The following is a 19,670-nucleotide window of genomic DNA, read 5'->3' on the forward strand; positions in this document are numbered from 1 at the left end:
GAGGCAAATAATGTTGCAGCTGAGACTGACAGACAAGAAAGCAGAAAGATAAACATAACAGATGGAGATTACTTAAAATATTTAATTTTTTCCTTAAGCTGTGATTTTTTAAAAAAAAATGTTTGAAGTAGCAAAAGAACATTTCAAAACATAAGCTGTAAATATAGATTACAAGATACAAGTCAAACCTGCTTTGCTTCTATTTACCATGATACAGCAGACTAAAAAAATATGTCAATCTGCTCAAAATCACTTTAAAATTTTGTTATTTTCTTCTTGTTTTCAGAATGTTAGTTTTGCCTGTAATTAGTTCCTTTTTCAGGAGTTAGAAGATCTTTTAATCAATTAGTGTCTTTCCTAGGGCAATTTATTAGGAAACAAAAGTTGAAAAACACAATAATCACTTTCTAATAAACACATTAACAATTTTTTTTTAAAAAAACTTTATTGCATTATGAAGTATATGTACTTCATCAGTTCATATGGGCAGATTTACAAAACGCTACTCTGGTAATCTAGGAATCAAAAAGAGGTTTAAAAAAGGAAGAGCAATTTATGATTACTATTTTTTTAAAAAAAATCACCAATAAATAAAAGCACAATTTTACTTCAAAAGTAAAATTGGGGCACCCTTCTGACTAAACTAACATGCAGCATATATATATGTTACTTTGTGACACAATTATCTCAGTTTTCTGTTCCACTGTTCCCAAAATGCAACGAACTCCAGATGTGATCTGGGGTTAATCAATCTCACTTTAACGGGTACATCTCTAGCAGTACCATCTTAAATCATTTATTTCATTGGGATTCATGCCACAGTAACTCTTTGACAGGACTATTGTGGGGCTGCCTTTGACAACTTCTTGGAAACAAAATACAGGTGCTAGATTACTGATTGGGACTGTTCCCAAGCACACTTCAACATGCTGGTTGTTACCCTTTGAAACGCTAAACAGCTTGCGGCCTGGCTACTTGACTCTCCCTCTAAATGACTGAAAATGTCCCAAGCATTTTGGTCTTGGTCAGCATCTGGATGGATGACCACCTGAGAACCATGTGAATGCCACTTCATGTTCCACGATGGAAGAAAAGCAGGATATACATGAAAGTAAATCAAAAAATGTTATTTCACCCCTACACACATAAGCCTGCCTAAACCCTCTCACATTCTTCTCTTGAGTCTCTCTGCTAGTTGAGGGACTTCTCAGTTGAGTCCCTCTTGGATATTGAATGCCCTCTTCAGAGAAGCTTGCCTGGAATTAACTATAATGTCTTTTCAACACCAGCCCATGACTTTAATTACCTGGGCATTCTGTTATGTTTTTATAGGTTTTAGAACTGTTTTATAATGTCACTAGGTTTTTGTGACTTTTAATTTTATTAAATTTATTAAAACTCTGTTTTATGAAGTACAGCTGGCTCATCTTCTGTGAAAGAATATAAGCAGAAGGAAGGAGGTGATGCGCTAAGCAGCAACCTGTACTAATGGGAAATAACTACCAAATGAACTTACTTTTCTAGAAATGCAGGAAAAGGTGGCAAGAGATATCAAAGAGACAAAGACTTACTGGAACAGAAGCCAAATACATGATAACGCAACATGTGAATAAAGCTACAGATCAGATAAAGATGGAATATAGCTACTCCAGCAATAGCTTTTAAGCAACAAGTTTAATACAGAATATTTGAAAAAATGTTACAGAAAGGTCATACTGACACCTGACTGTTCTGGAGTCAGATATTTAGAAAGCTTCCTTCCCCAATTGCAAAGGATTCACGGTAAAAGAAGAACTTTTCAGTAGAGAAGTGCTCATATATTTATTTTATTTTTATTTATTTGGGGACACAGCCTAGACACAAGAGGGACATAGCTTAGATGGTTATATAAGCATGTTAGCCCTATTGCTGGGATGCAATCCAGTGGTCCCTGGAAGGGCATTCCAGGGCCAGAGGATAAATCATATTTGCCACCTGATGTTGAAGACAGAGATTTAATGTTGGAAAGGCCAATCCAATGTCAGAGACTCCTTCACCAACACCTCAACCCAACCAACCTTCTACCTACTCGTATAAAAATAACAATAAAGATGATAATGATATAACTGTTCTCATTGGCCCAGTTATTATCAATTTATGCTGCCAAAGGCAGAGTGAAACAAAAATGAGTGACAATGACAAAACTGTCCAGTGTGCATGTTATTTACAGCCCCATACTTATGTAAGTGGGTAGAGTCTTGGAGCCTAAGAACTTAACAGGAGTAGATAAAACTGCACTACTAAACTCACAAACATCATGAGTGTTAGTTGCAAGAAAGACCCAAATAGGGAAATATTTAACAGGGAAAGCATGCAAAAATATATAGGGATGCAAAGGGATGCAAGGCCCGGTTCCAAGAATAAATAAACAATATTCTTATTTAGTTGCAAAGTAATATGGTTTAGTGCTCAGATTTTCACCATCATTTAAGGAAATATGACGTGTCAATTGGAAACTTTATTAAAACCGATGATTCCAAATGACATTTTTCTGATTTAAATTAATGATTTAATTTTAAGTTGATCTACCCTGTCTAGACATAAATCCCATTTATTTCAGTGAAACTATGAGTTCCACCTAGAACCCTCTTTCAATTAGGGATGATCACTTTCAAGGTGGGTTGGGGCACAAACGTCCTTCAGTGCTGCCCCCATTTCAGCTGATACCCACTTCTAGGGGTGCCAACCTGAACAAACTATTGGGGAGGGGAGGTAAGTCCCGCCCCGCATAATCGATCACAAGATGCAGTGCACACCATTTGAACGGCAATGCCCATCCACTTTGGGGGGCCCTGGTCCCCTCAAATATTTTACTGGGAGGAGCCAAAGGGACCTTGGCCCCTATAAACTGGCTCCTATGCCCACTACTAAAGGGCCTTGAATGTTACCTGGGGCAGGAAAAGGATCCGTTTCCTAAATCTTACAGGAAAGGGCTGCCCCTCTGGGATACAACCTTTTATGTATCCCAAAACCAGCACAGAATAAAGGTATTACCTATCCTGGAGGACAAAGGGCAACATATCTCTTCAGCCTAATCCCACCACCGACATTCAAGTGACGTCTACTCCAACTTTGGCACCTTTCGTTCTTGCTGCTATCTGAGAGTGAATTGTGTCTCATTCGAAGATAAATTACCTCATTAAAATACTATTTTCTTAATATGCCATTTTCATTTTTCTCTTTTCTCCCTAGTAATCATTGTAAAGGGCACTACATTTATTGCCAATTTTTAAATGAAATTTCGATCTTAAAAGGGTCCTCACGGGTGGGTGGGTGTTGCTATTACCCTGACTGTTATATTGCAGAAATGTAATCTAAGGAGTTTATATATAATAAAAAAATACTAATTAGACACCTCACTGAGACACCTATCTATTCACATTCTCAAATCTGGCATTTGATCATGCTAGTAACAACCTGTCCCCTTTAACTACTGGACTATTTGTTACCCTGTGTCCAGTGCCTAAGAGCTTGTTAATTACCCAAACTCTCTTTCTGTAGGTCTTGTTAATTACCCGTCTCCTGTCTCAAAGGACCTTGTTAATAACTTCCACAATCCCTCTAAAGAGGGCCTAACAACACATTAAAATTAAAGATGCTTTTCTTTTAGCACCTGTCAAGTGCTGTAAATTGAGAAATTTTCACATCAGTGTATTAGCCTACTGTAGCGTAGCTTTAAAAAACAAACATTTTTTTACGGAAATGTTGCACATAGTGCTAGCTATTTTATGGGAAGTTTGTATATTAAGTTGACATTTGTCCTCTGGTATGCTCACTGTACAAGACTGCCATGACAGAGAGCTGCAGATTAACCCCTTGAAAGCCACTACAATGAATGATTGCAATTAGACTAATGAAAGCAAATGCAAACTTTCAAAGATGTGGATTGGGCTTAAAAAACAACATAACCCTATTACCACCAAATGCTAACAGGTAGGAGCTACCAGAGCCTAACACAGACTTGTCATTAACATACAACCTTGTCACCACTGGTGACTAGAAATTGCCTGCTGCCCAAGGTAACTAGGCAGTAATTCAGATGCTCTGACGTAGCACCCATTTTAAAATTCTCAATCTGTGGTTCCCCAGCTGTTGTTGTTGAACTACAACTCCCATCACCCCTAGCTAGCAAGGCCAGAGCTCAGGGATGATGGGAGTTGTAGTCCAACAACATCTGGGAACCCACAGGTTGAGAACTGCTGCTAGCAGCATGGAGGGGGGGTCAGTCCAACATTTTGTAGGTTGCAAATCCACGCAAGAAGCTTCTTCCTAAAGCTTTTGCAAAGGCCTTTGCTCTTTGAATTCTTTTTGTGCCCCATCAAGACCTAGTAAATTATGACAAAGATTCAGTCAGCTGAATTGTTCATGTTCTCAAAATATAATCCATTTTTTAAAAATTTAGGCTCCAGGCAAATGCATTCTTTTTCACCCAGGGCCTTTGGATCTTAATTTTCTGCTTACCTATCAGTAGGGTGAGCTTAGATCTGTTTTTAATGTACATTTTGTAAGTCACCTTTGGGGGAGGAGCAACTAAATATAATAATTAATAATCATAGATAGATAAAGTGTGGAACACATCTACTTTTTACTACTTTGAGTAGCATAAGAAAGACAGTATGTCCATTCAGATCTAATTCCAAAACCATGCTTTAATGCTAGCCAGCTCACAAGCTTTGTGTGCATTACAATCTTCTCTGTTTTCACACACCGTAATAGCAAACTACAGTTTGCTGTGCAAGAGAAATCAGAGCACACATGTGTGAAAGTGAGAGTGACCAAAACATGGGTCAGCATTACATCTCTAGTCTGTTCCTCTAAAAAGGTCCACCCTACAAAGGAGGGAGCATTTCAAGGACAATAAGAGGTTTTTCTTGTTTAGATTTAATTGACTTAAATCCTGCATTCTTATCCCTGAGCCTTTTTAAGTAGCTAAAAATGTTAAATAATTATTAAAAAACCCCCACAGTATAAAAAGTTACAATGCAACCTTTTTTAAACTAAACAAAAACAAGCCGGTTATTCAATAAAACAGAACTCAAACAATGCAGCCAAAATGCTTTCCTGAATAAAGTTTGTGTAAATCTTTTTTGAAAAAAATAACAACTGTGCAATGAATCAGGCAGGCTAACTTCTCTGGGTGGAAAGCACACTGCAAAATGTGCTTGATCTCTCAGGCACTGTCCAAAACTTTGATAATAAGGATACGCTGAACAGGGTCTCATTATTTTAAGGCGGATTTGGGGGCATATTCCTTAAGTGCTCAGAGAATTCTATCTAATCAGTTAAGGGTAGAATTGGCCTTTGCATGCTGAGCTATGCAAGGCTGTTACTGGGCGAAGGAAAGGATAGAGCTTCCCACACAACAGCTGAGTGAGCTCCTTTATAGCACAGCAGTAGCCATCTGGGGTTAAATATTACTTTTGAAATATACTTCTAGAAGAAAAAAAATGATAACCTTGATGAATATTTTTTTTAAAGGTTTGCCCAAACTCTGTTTTCATTTTTATAACACTGACTCCAAGACATCATATCTCAAATACAGTAAAGCTTACCTAGAAGATGGCAGCACTTTTGTTGGCTTGAAGCTTGTTGTAAAGGGATTAGTTGAATCAAAATCAAAACTGTCCTGATGATTTTCGCCGAGTGCACTAGGTGATTTCAAATCAGCAGAAGCATCTGATCCTCCATTGCTAAGTCTGTCAGACCGCTTACTATCTTTTTTCCCAGTCACTCTTTCAAAGAGACTAACCTTCTCCTTTTTCTCTTTCTTAATGTCTTTTTTTATTTCAGCAGGTTTTGAAAACAGACCTACGTTTTGGTCCCATGACATGGGGCTTTCTTCAAATGGATTCTTCTGCCTCGGCAGGGTGGCAAACTTCTGAGGCAACGAAGCACTCACATTTTTAAAAGGGTCATTTTGTGCTCCAAAAGCTGAGTCGCTGTCATCAACTGTGCTGTCTGGCTGACTCACTTTAGTTGTATCTGCACTTAACGTCCGTCTGTGCGGAGATTTTACACTTCCTGCAAATCATTTAGTCATTAGTATACAACAAGAGACATCACATCATATTTGGCAATACCCACACAAAAGCTTGCATAACTGCATTTAGAACAGGAAGGGGAACCTGTGGCCCTTTGGGTATTGCTGGACTACAACTCCCATCATCTCTGACCTGGCTGGCTGAGATTTCCCATCCTCATTTCTGAATGTACTCAATTGATCATTATTACAATAACCAGTCAAACTGTTGTTGATTTTAAAAAGGGGGGAGGGGCATGATCCACCCAAACACAGGGATGTCCAAGTCCCATTTGATTTAGTAAGAGATTTGGGCACATACTTGGTACTTGGTATGAAATAATGTTTCTGTATTAAAGATTTATTGTAACATTCTATATGCACTACAAAAGGTTCTGGAAGGCTGTCATGGTTTAAAATAAAAGTGGATATTATTGACTCAAGTTTTATATAAAATGGCAAAACAATGTTGTTATTATTATTAATTTCCTACACTTCCTTCAAGGAAGGAACATAGGAAAAAGTAGAGAAAATAGAAAACACAGGCTGGATCAAGATCTTCCTGAGGCATTGACGGTTGAGGGGGAATTTGAATCCAGGACTCCTCGATCCTGGCTTGACACTCTAACTTATGGTTGGGGAACCTCTGGCCCAGCACTTCTCCCCATTTATTACTATTATTATTTATTAGACTTATATATATATATACCACCCTTGCCGATCACAAGGTCGGAGGTTCAAATCCCCGCAACGGGGTGAGCTCCAGCTGCTCGGTCTCTGCTGTTGCCAACCTAGCAGTTTGAAAGCACATCAAAAGTGCAAATAGATAAATAGATACCGCTCCAGCAGGAAGGTAAACAGCATTTCCATGCACTGCTCTGGTTTGCCAGAAGCGGCTTAGTCATGCTAGCCACATGACCTGCAAGCTGTACGCCGGCTCCCTCGGTCAATAAAACGAGATGAGCACCGCAACCCCAGAGTTGGCCATGACTGGACCTAATGGTCAGGGGTCCCTTTACCTTTACCTTTCACCACCCTTCATTATAAGATATCAGGATGGTTCACAAGAGTAAGAATAAGGTAAGAGCACAAATAAACAGTTAAAAGAAAGAAACCAAACCACACTCACCTCCCCCTCCCCTGACATCATGTCAGGTGTGCAGAAGGTGGTGATGTGGCTAAAAAGGAACAATCAGGAGCTTAAAGTGAGCTCCCAATTTTTCCACTGAGGGAGCAAGACACGGCAACACGATTAGCTGATGGGTGTGGTAAGTATACCATGCGCCAATAGTACCAAGCAATTTGCACTGAAACTCCTGCTAAAAAAGAATGGGGAAGTTCCATTTCAGCAGTGGTTTCAACACAAAATGTTTGGTGCTACTGGAGGAGCAAAGCCTCTTGTGCTGTGGTTACCCCAAAACACAAACAACCCATTGGATTATGAGCGCTTGGGAAGCTCTGCACAACAAACTTTGGGAGTGGATGGGGCAACTAATCACATGGCATCATAATGACAGCTACACTGCCTGCCTAAAGATGGACTCTGGGGATGGGAGGATCAGATAAGGATCTGATCCACCAGGCTAAAAAAAAGATTCCTTACCTCTGTGTTCCAACCACTACGCTACACTTGATATGTGTACAATTAGCTGCAGTATCTACTTTATGTTTACTATGCTATGAAATCAGAGGACAATATTATAACAAACTCCTAAGACTCAATGAACCACCAGATAAAATGTGCAAAATGGGCCAAATGGTCAACACAGTATTATAATCTAGTGTTGCACTGGTCCAACAAGCTAACTTATACGTCATCAACAGAATGTAACTTTAATTACATTCAGACAACGTGAAAAATTAACAATTCTGATGTACAGAGCTCTAAGGTTTCTTGATTTCCCCAAGCTTTTCAATCACTAATCTTGTTGTATCTCTGCTGGTTCCTTTTAATGTTTTGATACTGCCAGTAATTATTGTTTTATTGTATTTCTATTTTGTGTTTTATTGTATTGTTCTTTGACGGTATTTTATTTACCAGCCTGAACATTTTTAACTGAACGGCATGCTGCAGCTTGAGTGGGTCCTGGAATTATTTATCTCTCAAGCTTTCCTAAAAACATCACCCACCTGTCAGCTGTTTCCAGAAACCTTTGCACCTAATATTTGGTGATAAGCTGCTTGAACAGGATTGCTGCTGGTACATTACTGATGTGCCCCATTTGCCTTTACCTTACAGTGTAGTCAATATATACTGCTCTGTGAGCTTTTGCAACCACACATTTCTATAAAGTAAGAGCGAAAAGATAACAGGCTGGAAGCAACGAGCAAGAGTCTGTCGAAGTTTCTTACATCAAACAGCATCGACAATTTTCACTTACCACTTTCATCCGCAGAACCAACAGACTCAAGCTGACGTCTGAAGAGGTATGCATTGGCAACTGTGCCCGATTTAATTTTTTCCGAAGTCACCTGGGGCCCAGTTAAATCGGACATTGAATGAGCTGAAGATAGTCGCTGAGGTCCCAACAGGAAAGGCTTTTTTGGTTTAGATTTTAACTGTATTTCACCAAGGGAAGTTACAGTGTTAGTTTCTGGCATGTGACTGCTTGGAATGATTGCAGAGGATGTATCCAAAAATGTTCCATCAGTCTTCCGACCCTTCATTTTGTCCTTTAGTTTAGCAAATGGAGATTTAGTTTTGTCCTTCATTGAAAGGTCAAACATGCTTGCTGTCATATTGTTCCTCATAAACTGAATATTGACCTTTATTTCTCCTCTGTCTTTAGTTCTCTTTCCTTGTTTGGACTCCAGGCTAAACCACCTTCAAGATAAGATAACAACACACTGTAAGTTGTGTAACATTGTATCAAAAAAATGTTTGTTTAAACTGCTGCTTTTTTGATCTCCCTTTAATCCTATCAGATAAATCATGTAATTGTTAAGAACAAATAATCCAAGAAATAAAAATTGCCTGCAACCAGAGATTTGGGCTGGTGTTTTAAATATATGTATTTCATAATAAGAAAAGCTGCCTTAAATCAGGGCAGATCACCTGTCTACCTAGCCCAGCAGGGTCAATGCTGCCTGGCAGCAAGTTCATCGCATTACCTATATAGATATGGGTAAATGCTCTATAAAGAGCATTTGCATTACCTACTAATTGATCTTTTTTTAACTGGAGATGCCAGGGACTGAAACCAGGACCTTCTGCATGAAAAGCATGAGATCTACCATTCAGCCTCCTGCAAAATTCAGTTAAAATGATGCCCATGTAGACAAATACAGAAAACAAAAATTCACTTGTCCAGAGCCATGTATTTGGAAAGCTACAAAAAAGAATTAAGACGACTTCTTCTTTAAAACAAACAACCAAATAAACCACCCTATGATACAATTTGATGAAATGTTACTTTATGAACAATTTTTTTTTCAAATAAACACTGCAGTTGTAAAAGGCCCATAAGAAAATAACTTAATCTGTAATGTGAAAATCAAAAGTGATTAAGACTAATGTATTTTCCATTATGCTTTCTTCAATGCAACACATAAATGATAGTATCAATGTTCAATTTAGGAAACGATCCTTAAACTAGCCAAAGGCCAGCTGAGGGACTGTAGGAAGTGATGTCCGGTGCTGCTTTGCTAATGGAGAGGCAAGTCCGCCAGCAGGACGGCACTTGCAGCGCTGGAGTCCCGCTCCCCACGCACCCATGGAAAGCTCAGCAGGCGCAGATGTTCTGCTGCACCAAATGCCAAAACTGGGCTTGTCAGGAGTGGGCAAGGATCCACCGGATCCTTTGTGAGTACTTCTTCCCCTGATATCCTCCCAAAGGGAAGCCTTCAAATAGACCAGGCCGAGAGATGGAACAGTATATTCCCTCCCACTGACTACCGTTTGCGGGATGGGGAGAGAAAAAATAACGGGGCAAAAAAGATAATGAAAATCATCCTGCACCTCCATCCCTGCCGGAGTCAACTGGCAGGGCTCAGGAAGTAGCGGTGGCTCTGCCACAGAATCTCACCCCAAAGAATTGCCAAATTTGTTCTGCCTGATGCTTACAGAGATTTAAGAGTTTCCCCAAATACAGGGATTAGAAATTATATCAAAATGCCCTCAAAAGTACAGTAGTTCAACGCTTTTGTTTACTTCTGCTGTGATACTGATCCAAACCAAATACAAAATGCTTTCCAGTGAGAAATGCCAACCGGGTATAATATGAACCAGGCTGTGCCACTTACTATTCAAATGAGATATCTTATCTCTTAGATTGCTGTAAAATAATAATAATAATAAATTCCATTCTTTTTGGGAACGGACTGAATGAGACATCACCCCGATCACCTAACAAAAGTGGTACAGCCTTATTCATTCCTTAACTCTCTTGACAAGAAGAATGAGAAGAATGAGTTCGCCCAAGCCCTGCAGCAGGTTACGATTTCTCCCCAGGAAGTAACTAGCAAATAGGCCTTACGCCAGCACATATTGCCATGCTCAACTTCTAATCATGAAAGAGGCAATATGAATAGCTCGGGTGTTCTTGGTATAACAAAACTAGGACTGTAAATAAAGCCTTGAAGACCACCACCTGCTCCAAATCTCAACTAGCCGTTCCAATAACCCCTTACTCCTTTTCTTTAAAAAGCTAATGATTTTTCACACTCATGAAAGGGAGAGCCATTCTGGAATAAAAATATTTATGTGCTAAGCTATATTAGCTATTGTTTTAGTTTCTTATATCTTGTGCCAGAATGAAGATATTAAAATATACGGCAGAGGCCCTCTCATAACACCACTGCTTCAGGAAACTTTGCTGCCTTTATTTTTAAAGGCATATGTTTGTTTAAGGTGCAACTTAGAAAGTGTTACGTGCAGCAGGCTATTAGTTTGTGGCTTAGTACGTGGTTAAAGTCACTATGGGCTGGCATACACACTTCTCTCTGTTAAAAGAAAGCAAGCCCTGCATGTTGCATGCGCTGAAGCTTTCGTAGAAATTCTAGATCAGCTGGTAGCCTTCATTTTTCTTACAAGAAAAAACACACATGGGGGAATTGCTGACAAGGTTCAGCATTGTGCAGAATATTAAATATCTTTTTTTGTAATACTCTAGTGACTCTGAAGTCTGTCTCTTGGAGAACCATATGTACAGCTGTGTTGGAAGGAGGAAGCTATTAAATATATTAAAAACTAGAAATATTACCAATAAAGACACTTCATCAAATATGTGGATCTCATTTACCCACAAACTAAGCAATGTTCAGGTTACATCAACTTTAAAAAGTCACTTTGGATATAAGGCTCTGGGTCTGCTAAATGCATCTGAAAGCAAAAAAAGACTATTTAATAAAATTTGTATTTATCATCAGTTTTGAAAGAAATCAAAATTATATTGTTAGGTATCAACTTTTGTTTTAAAACTATGGGGTCACAGCTGTGCGTCCTTAATTTTAATTTAAATAACTGAAATTTTACTCTGTATTTCCATAATTGTGTTTTTTTCCAGGCAACACACACACAATTCAGCCATATACCATTTGAAAAAGCAATAGGCTACCTGCCTCCCAGTTGTGCTGGCAAGTTTCTAAACATCACAGTGATAACATTTCCCTAATTTTTCCACCCCTGAACAAAGAGCATCTTCCATCTCTGCAGTGCATTCCTGATAGTAATGTCACACTATTATGTTGTCCTATCTCACAGTTCTGAAATCACTACGTACAGAATATTCAATTTCAGTAGTACCTTACTGAAGCTATAGTTCTTGTAAACAGCAATATGCAGACTGAAAATGGATATGTATACAGTCATACCTCGGGTTACGAACACTGCAGGTTGCACGTTTACGGGGTGCGGACCATGCCAAACCCAGAAGTACCAGAACAGGTTACTTCTGGGTTTTGGCGCTCGTGCATGCACAGAAGACCAAATCGCGTCATGCGCTTGCGCAGTCGCGGAGCTGCGGGTTGCAAACATGCCTCCCGCACGGATCATGTTCGCAACCCGAGGTATAACTTGTATAGGTAGATTTCTGGGCCAACTCATAGCCCATGTTACAAAAGTCAGAGCTGGACATTCCAAATAGCAGTTAAAAACAACACAATCTCCCCCCTATTTTCAATGCTACAGCAAGAGTATTCCAGATCTTGAGTTAGTAACTCTAAAGCCCATATGCTGAAGTTCCTAAAATATGCATAGTCATGGGTCAAGATTGCACTGCCATACACACTCCAGAGCCCGGGATTTCACATTTGCATAGGAAGCTTACTCAAGCAGAGTCTCAAACATATAGATCAGAACTGTGCAAACTGTACACCACAATATCAAGCAATATGCATTGAAGTTTGGGTCAACAGACACTGGCTTCTTTGTACACATGGCTTCTATGCGTTCTATGTGTACATCTTACACAAATGTAAAAGCCAATATGCAAGAAGCAGAAGTTTGTGGCTAATATTTTGTCCCAACACAACAAACAGGAGACATAGCCTTACTGAAAAGAGAACAGGCTGCTTTTTCATTCTTTTCCCTCTCTCTTTTCGTCTATTTTGTATGCTATGTGCACTTCAGCACTAGAAAGTGGAACTTCTTGGATGGGCACTGTATAAGAAGGTGACAAGTAGCCTTCCTGGGTTTTCATTATGCTTGAAATTGCAGGTGGGGGAGGAAGTGTATGATTGTAGTACCATGAGAAGTATTCAGCCACCAAGAGCAAAGGATAATTTGAAAACACTTTATTAAAGGTATTTCTTAATGGCACACTCATTAAGGCAAGAAATGGGAAAACAGCTTGTGAATGGTTTCAAATGATGGCACAGATACTAGCCAAGAGATACTCCTAATACTGATGCAATCGTGGAACAAACGGAACTCCAAACTGCAGTGTGGGGAGTACAGCGGTAGGCAGAGGTGCATCACCTTTCTCCAACAACAAAATATTGTTTATTGCTTGACAAAAGCAATTTCTCTTTAATAAATGCACTTATTGGTGTAAAAGAATAAAAGGCATGCAAATGCTTCTGCAACTACAAGTAACAATTTCACATTTATTTTGTAATAAACACTTAACTGAAACAGCACTATGACTGCTGCAGTGTGTACGCTTAGGCATAAATCTTAAATTCACATAGGATCACAGGATTGTAGATAGGAAGGCATCATAAGGGTCACCTAGTCTAACCCAGAAAATGCAGGAATCTCAACTAAAGCCTACATGACAGATGGCCATCCAACCTCTGCTTAAAAGCCTCCAATGAAGGAGAGAGTCCATCATCTCCAGAAGGAGGGTGTCCAAGGTGAGGGCATGGAATGAATTTTGTAGCTCCAGAGACAAAGCATGGCCCCTGACCGTCCTGCTCTCTTGTGTCACGCTCCTTCAGGGGCTCATCTCCTGAATCACTTTCCCGCCTGCCACTAGATAGCACTGCCTCAGAGTAAGTTCCATTGAACTCAATGGAATCTACCTTCAAATGCAAGTGCATAGGGAATGCACTACAGAAGTTGCAAGATTGGAATTCACTGTCTCTGACACTGAAGAGGTTCATATACAACAACAACAAATTTATATTCCCCCCCCCCCCAGCCACTCTGGGCGGCTCCCAACAAATTAAAAACAGAATAAAACATCAAACATTAAAAACTTCCCTAAACAGGGCTACTACAAGACAAGCAGAATAAAAATGCAAATTATAAATATACAGGCAATTCCTGTTTTAGGCGCAACCTATATGTGTGTGATTGTGCACATGCGCACAGTCTGGAAGTTTTTATATATTTCTAGCCCACCTTTCCTCCAAGAAGCTCAAGTGTCAAGGTGGGAGTCAGGAACCGGTCAGCAATAAAGCACAAGGTGTCAATGAAGTTAATTTTTTACTCAAGGAAACAAAACAGCTCAGGCCTATTGAGCACAGCAATTCTTCCCAGCAGGTCTTGCCCCAATGGGGGAATTGCATCTGAAGGTCCACAGCTCCCTAAGTCTCCTCCTCTCCCAGGTCCTTCCTAAGCAATCTGAGACACCAATGTCTAGTCTGTCTCTGTTCCACCCTCTTCATACTTTTGTGGGTTCTGAGAGACCAGCAGGGAGGGGAACTGATCACAGTCAAGCTTTACTTGTCAGTTTATTTCAACATGTTTATAAAATGTAGGGTTGCCATATTTCAAAAAGTGAAAATCCAGGCACAAAAGTTATTAGCATTGTTGGCAGAGTTGTTGAACTTTTTTGTGTGTGTGCAAGATTTCAGAAGAAGCAGCAGCTTTTAAGCTGTTTTTAAGGAAATTCGAGAAAATCTACACTTCCAACATGGGTTGCCATATATATGTTTAGATACTGATTCTGCTAGCCAAATCCCAGCAATGTCCAGGAAATTCTGGATGTTTGGCAACCCTAATATAATGGATCTGGTGATGTTGCAATCAGTGAATCACTTCCCTGTAATGAATTAATTTGCATTTCAGAAACATTTCTGTTTGACTGACTACAAACGACATTTCATTATTTCTTCATCATGTCATTCCATTAGTCTTCCATTAACCATTTTTAGCAGTGTTCTGTGAATAAGAAACTATTTAATGATCATTTTACCTTATTTTATCTTAGACTTTGAAGTGGTGGACATTTCAACCAGACATTCTATTTTGACATGGTGTCAAAATTTGAATAGTAAACATTATGAAACCTTTATGGTTCTCTTGCAGTGCTCAAGGCCCAGAACTCTATCCTACAACGAACAGCATTGCAGTCAAGAGTCTTAGACACAATTCACTGCCTATTAAATAATAAATTATATATATAGGCTGTTTTGTAACATGTAACACATGAATGAGGGAGATGTTAAACACATGACAGCATTATGGGGACAGATATGTAATAGCAACAGTTAAGTGCAAAAAACAACCCTGAATTAGTTAAGACTTCCAAGTTTGGAATCAAGGGTTAACTTAGGAAAACTAGTATCTGATGAAGTGTTCATGCGCACAAAAGCTCATACCAATAACAAACTTAGTTGGTCTCTAAGGTGCTACTGGAAGGATTCTTTTTTATTTTGTTTTGACTACGGCAGACCAACACTCTTCCCAGCAGGTCTTGCCCCAATGGGGGAATTGCAACTGAAGGTCCACAGCTCCCTAAGTCTCCTCCTCTCCTAGGTCCTTCCTAAGCAATCTGAGACACCAATGTCTAGTCTGTCTCTGTTCCACCCTCTTCATACCTTTGTGGGTTCTGAGAGACCAGCAGGGAGGGGACCTGATCACTAGGAAAACTAGTTATTCTGAGATGTTATACCATCCCAATAAACCAAAAGCTGTCTGACTGACACAAGTAGATACCACACGCTCATATTGTGTCTGCCATTATAAATTACAATACCAAAGGCTTCATTGGGAACAAACTGATTATTGTCCTAAGGGATAATGTAAAAGAGCACAGTACTGTACTGAAGCATGTAATGGTTCAGACATTCATGTGTTATGGAATAACAGAAGAACAACCAAACTTATGAGTGAAAGAACAGAAGACAGAGTGAACCTACAAAACAGAGTAGGCCAAAATGGTGTACAGTATTTTAAAAATAAACCATTTCTTCCAAATGGCTATTCCCAAAATAGCAAACTTCATAGTATGGAGGTATACCAGTGGGATTTTCTTTCTTCTGCATTTCAGATTAGCATTTTGGTTTCATCCAAAGTGAAACTCCTGCACAGCTTGTTCTGTAACATCCAAATTCCTTCTGTTGACAGGCTAGCAATCCTCAGCCCCCAATTGACTGATGAGACCCTACCTACTATTTGGGAATAATTACTATGTATGACCACACATCAGTAATGAAGTGTGCATGTATAAATTTCAAAATCAGGAAAGGCTAGGACAGTGTAAGCACAAAATGATAATATAGTCATATACCTATTAATACTGCTCTGCATATAAACTGGTTTTTGGAGCATGTGGGTAAACCTTAAAGCAAAAAAAGTTCCCAGCATATATAGGAAAATAACACTTACTCAGTTTTCCTTCTTAGCTTGTCCTCAAAGATATCATTCAGGTTTATCGCCACTTGTCCCAGAAACTTATCTAGCCCAACAAGTGACCTGTGCATCACTATCAGGCAGAGGACGTATTTCTCAGGATTCCCTTCCATCAGCAATCCGGGCAGCTCAAAGGAGGCCTCTTCTTTCCATACAGGATCCAGGGTCTTCTCTGCCACGGAAGTGGAGTATTTCTCCTTTCCCAACTGTATGATTGTGTATGTATCATTAGTGCCACTTTTGCCCTTCGGCTTCAGGTCTCTGGCCTGCAGGACTGTGACCTGCACATGAGTTGGGAACCACTTCTGGGCTTGCTCAGCCAGCATACTGTCGGCCAGGGTGACGGGGGTCTTAAGCAGCAACAGCGACACAGGTAACCTGTTCTACAGGCAGGTACACTTAATACTAAGGCAGCTCACTTTAGGCTGACAGACCTTTGAGGACATACAGGCACAAGGGTCTCAACTGCTCCTTGGTCAGCTTCCTAACAACAAGTGGGGCAAGATTGTAGCTTCGATTATGCCCTCAGTATTCATTTGCACTGTTTCCCTCCCCCCCCCCCCTCTTTCTAGCATCAGCCCTGTTTCCCTGCACAGGACACAGCTTATATCTTAAGCCCACTCCTCTGACTCTGGCGAGCGGGATTTCCACCTGCTACCCCCTTTGCTTTTTAAAAAGTGGCGGGGTGGAGGAGAGGGCAGAAAGCAGCACTGCAGGATTTAAAGAAGCAGGGAGAAAGTCCCCAGGGGGAACTTCTCCCTCCCTCCCTCCCTAGCAAACACCCTCTGCGCTTCCCCCACAGCCTCGAGGACGAACCCAACGCCCTAGATATGGGGCGGGGGAACCCCAAGAGAGCGGCATTTAAAAACAACCATTGGGAGGTGGGCAAAGGGGGCTCCTGCTGAGGGAAACCTGCGCCCGCCCGGGAGAGGCTGCGCCAGGCCTGTCTCGCTGCTTCCCCTTGCGGTTCTCTAATGCCTCCCCCCCCCCTCTCACTGAAGCAGCTGGGGGAGCCTAGCCGGGGCAGGGGGAGAGGCAAAGCCGCCGCTTCCCGCCCACGGAGGCGTCGCTTGGGGCGAAGCAGCGGCGCGTCCTACCGCGGGAGCGAGAGGGAGAGACGCCCCGCCGGCCCCCTCAGCGCTGCCCGGCCGCCTCCCCTGGGCAGTGGCTGCGAGGCCGCCGGGCCGAAGCCGCCACTTCCGCCTTCCCCATTGTTGCCTTGAGCCGGCGCCGCTGAGTGGGAGAGGACGAGCAGCAGCAGCAGCAGCGCCGCCTCTTTCCCTGGGCGGTCAGAGGGCGGAGGGCAGGGTTCACGCCGCCGCCGCCGCGCCTCTCCTCGCTACTCCCGCTTTGCCATGCCCAGATCGCAGCTGCCTCCGCGCACGGGGGTGGGGGTGCTTTTATTTATTTATTCTCTCCTCCCCCCAAAAAATATATCCTTTCCCAAGGCATACAGAGGAAGGAGGACGGGGCTCCCCGGCAAGCGGAGCATTCCCCGCAAGGCACCGATGCGCCGAGATTGGGGGCGCGCAGCTGAGCACCCTTTGTAGGACATCTCTCTCGCTGCGCGCGTCTGGTGTGGCGTTTAAAGTCAGCGCTCCCCGCAGGACTGAGAGATCGGTCTTGCCTCTCTATGTACCCAGAGCGGGGTCTTTTTCTTAACACCGCCGTCGGATGGTGGGGCAGACGCGGGAAGCCTCCCGGTGGGTGCCTATAGCCCTTTCGAGCCGATCGGTTTTGTACTTTTATGCCGCTATCCCGCGACCAGCTGCGTGCCCAAAGCGGCTTACTACACAGCAGACATCCCAGAACAGCAAAACGGAGAACGTTGGAAATAGCAGGTGTACAAAAGGCAGAACATGTCGGTAGTTTCGAAATAACTTGAAATTTAGCAAGCACAGAATGCTAATCGTGCTAGCACAGGACTCACACAATTTTGAGCTTTGATTTGCACAAAATCAACCCTGGTGGTTGAAGTCAATGGGTGATAGTTAAAGCTAGTCATGATGGGAATAGGTCCACTGAAACTAATTGTCTTAAAAGACCATTGATTTCTACTAGTCTACATTGTGTGTGAACATATTTGTTTTAACACTCATTATTCAGTATGTTAAAACCATGACCTCTTTTCTGCCACAATAGAGCTGGGCTGTATTCTGCTAAATTTTACTCAGAGTGGATCCACTGAAATTAACATGACATAAGTTAGACCCTTTAATTTCAGTGCATCTGCCCCAAGTAAAACTTAGTTAATTATCTCCTTCAGTGCCAAAGAAACTCCTACTCAATTGCCCATAGATTAAATATTACATTTTTATGGGTCATGATGGCCTGAGAAACTACAGTGAAAATGAGAGCCAAACCTGAACTGAAAGGTGGAAAAACTCCAAAGAGGAATCGTAGGGAATGGGCACGATTGGTATGCAGTGGAATGACCACAAGAACAATGAAGTAAAAGATCCCCCAAAGTAGGAAAACAGCACAAAGCAGAACGATTCTCAGCATACCGGAAAAGAAGTGGAATTAATGTACTGTACTGTTCTGAAGCAGAATTATAGTGCCACAATAATTCCACAAATGGAAGAACAGCAATTAAGAATTCAGAGAAAAACTAGTTTTAGTGTATTATAATTCCCCAAAATATGAAGTCCACGAGTTTTAATGATAGTAGCATTTGTACCATATTATAGTTTCTGCATACTCCTTTCTGTCTGCCTTGCTCAGCACCTGAAAAAAGAAGATTCAAGCTCAGCTCCAAAACTTTGAATGATTGGTACTGTGTATTACAGGGATTATTCTGGTATAAAAGTGCTGCTAGGATTGAGATGTTGGTGGCATAATCTTAACTTCTTAACATTAGGCACAGAAACAGAATTACATTTTCTGGAACAGTATAACCATGGAATGGCAGTCCATGACACAGAATAGAATAATAAGGCCTGCTAATGTGTGTCAGGGTATAGAGAGGCTGGTATGACATTGTACAGAAAACAGGAATGTCACCTGACTAAATCATAGTTGACTAATCTGACATTTCATTTAAAGGTATTATTGAATTAAAATTGTGTGTATTTGTGTAAAAGCAATAGCACTGAGGAAGAAGAAACATACTTTGTTTTTATTTAATGCATGTGATGTCACAGCAGGCACCATTGTTGGACAAGTAGTTCTGCTGTGTTAAAGTGAAGACATAATATTTAAAATATTGCATTTCTTTTCAAGGTTGATCTTTCTTCAACTGATCTAATGAATGCAAGGAACAAAATAATACATCAGTGTTTGTCTCCCCTTTACAGCCTCTCAGGGTTTTTTCAGCAGCCTAAGTATGTCCAAGACAATATTTCGTCATTGCCTCTTAAAGCAACGATGTTATTCCTTAAAGCTATTCAATAAAATAAGCATTTTTAATTGTAAAACCATGGACTCACTGTATTTCAGTTTGGTTCCACAGACCAAAAAGTAGAAGTGGCACTTTAAATCATACACCACCTGGTATGTGTGCAATTCATTAACACAGATCGCCAAACACTTTTGTGGCATATGTGCCTTTCATTGCAATAGGATTACACAAAAATAGGGACAATCCCAGTTGAA

The 19,670-nt window shown here is 40.9% G+C and overlaps 1 protein-coding gene across 1 annotated transcript in view; it reads right to left on the minus strand.

Moving 5' to 3' along the window:
* RAB11FIP2 (RAB11 family interacting protein 2) overlaps positions 1-18,276 on the minus strand; it is a 33,179-nt gene extending 14,903 nt beyond the window's left edge. Inside the window, exons 1-3 of the mRNA XM_081912786.1 lie at positions 16,053-18,276; positions 8,436-8,882; positions 5,592-6,056 (exon numbers count right to left, since the gene is read on the minus strand). Coding sequence (XP_081768912.1) covers positions 5,592-6,056; positions 8,436-8,882; positions 16,053-16,402 — 1,262 coding nt within the window. The 5' untranslated portion in view covers positions 16,403-18,276. The remainder of the gene's footprint in view (positions 1-5,591; positions 6,057-8,435; positions 8,883-16,052) is intronic.
* Between the last annotated feature and the right edge of the window lie 1,394 nt (positions 18,277-19,670).

This window comes from Podarcis melisellensis, assembly GCF_964234715.1.
Source record: "Podarcis melisellensis genome assembly, chromosome: 5".
Taxonomy (NCBI): Eukaryota; Metazoa; Chordata; class Lepidosauria; order Squamata; family Lacertidae; genus Podarcis; species Podarcis melisellensis.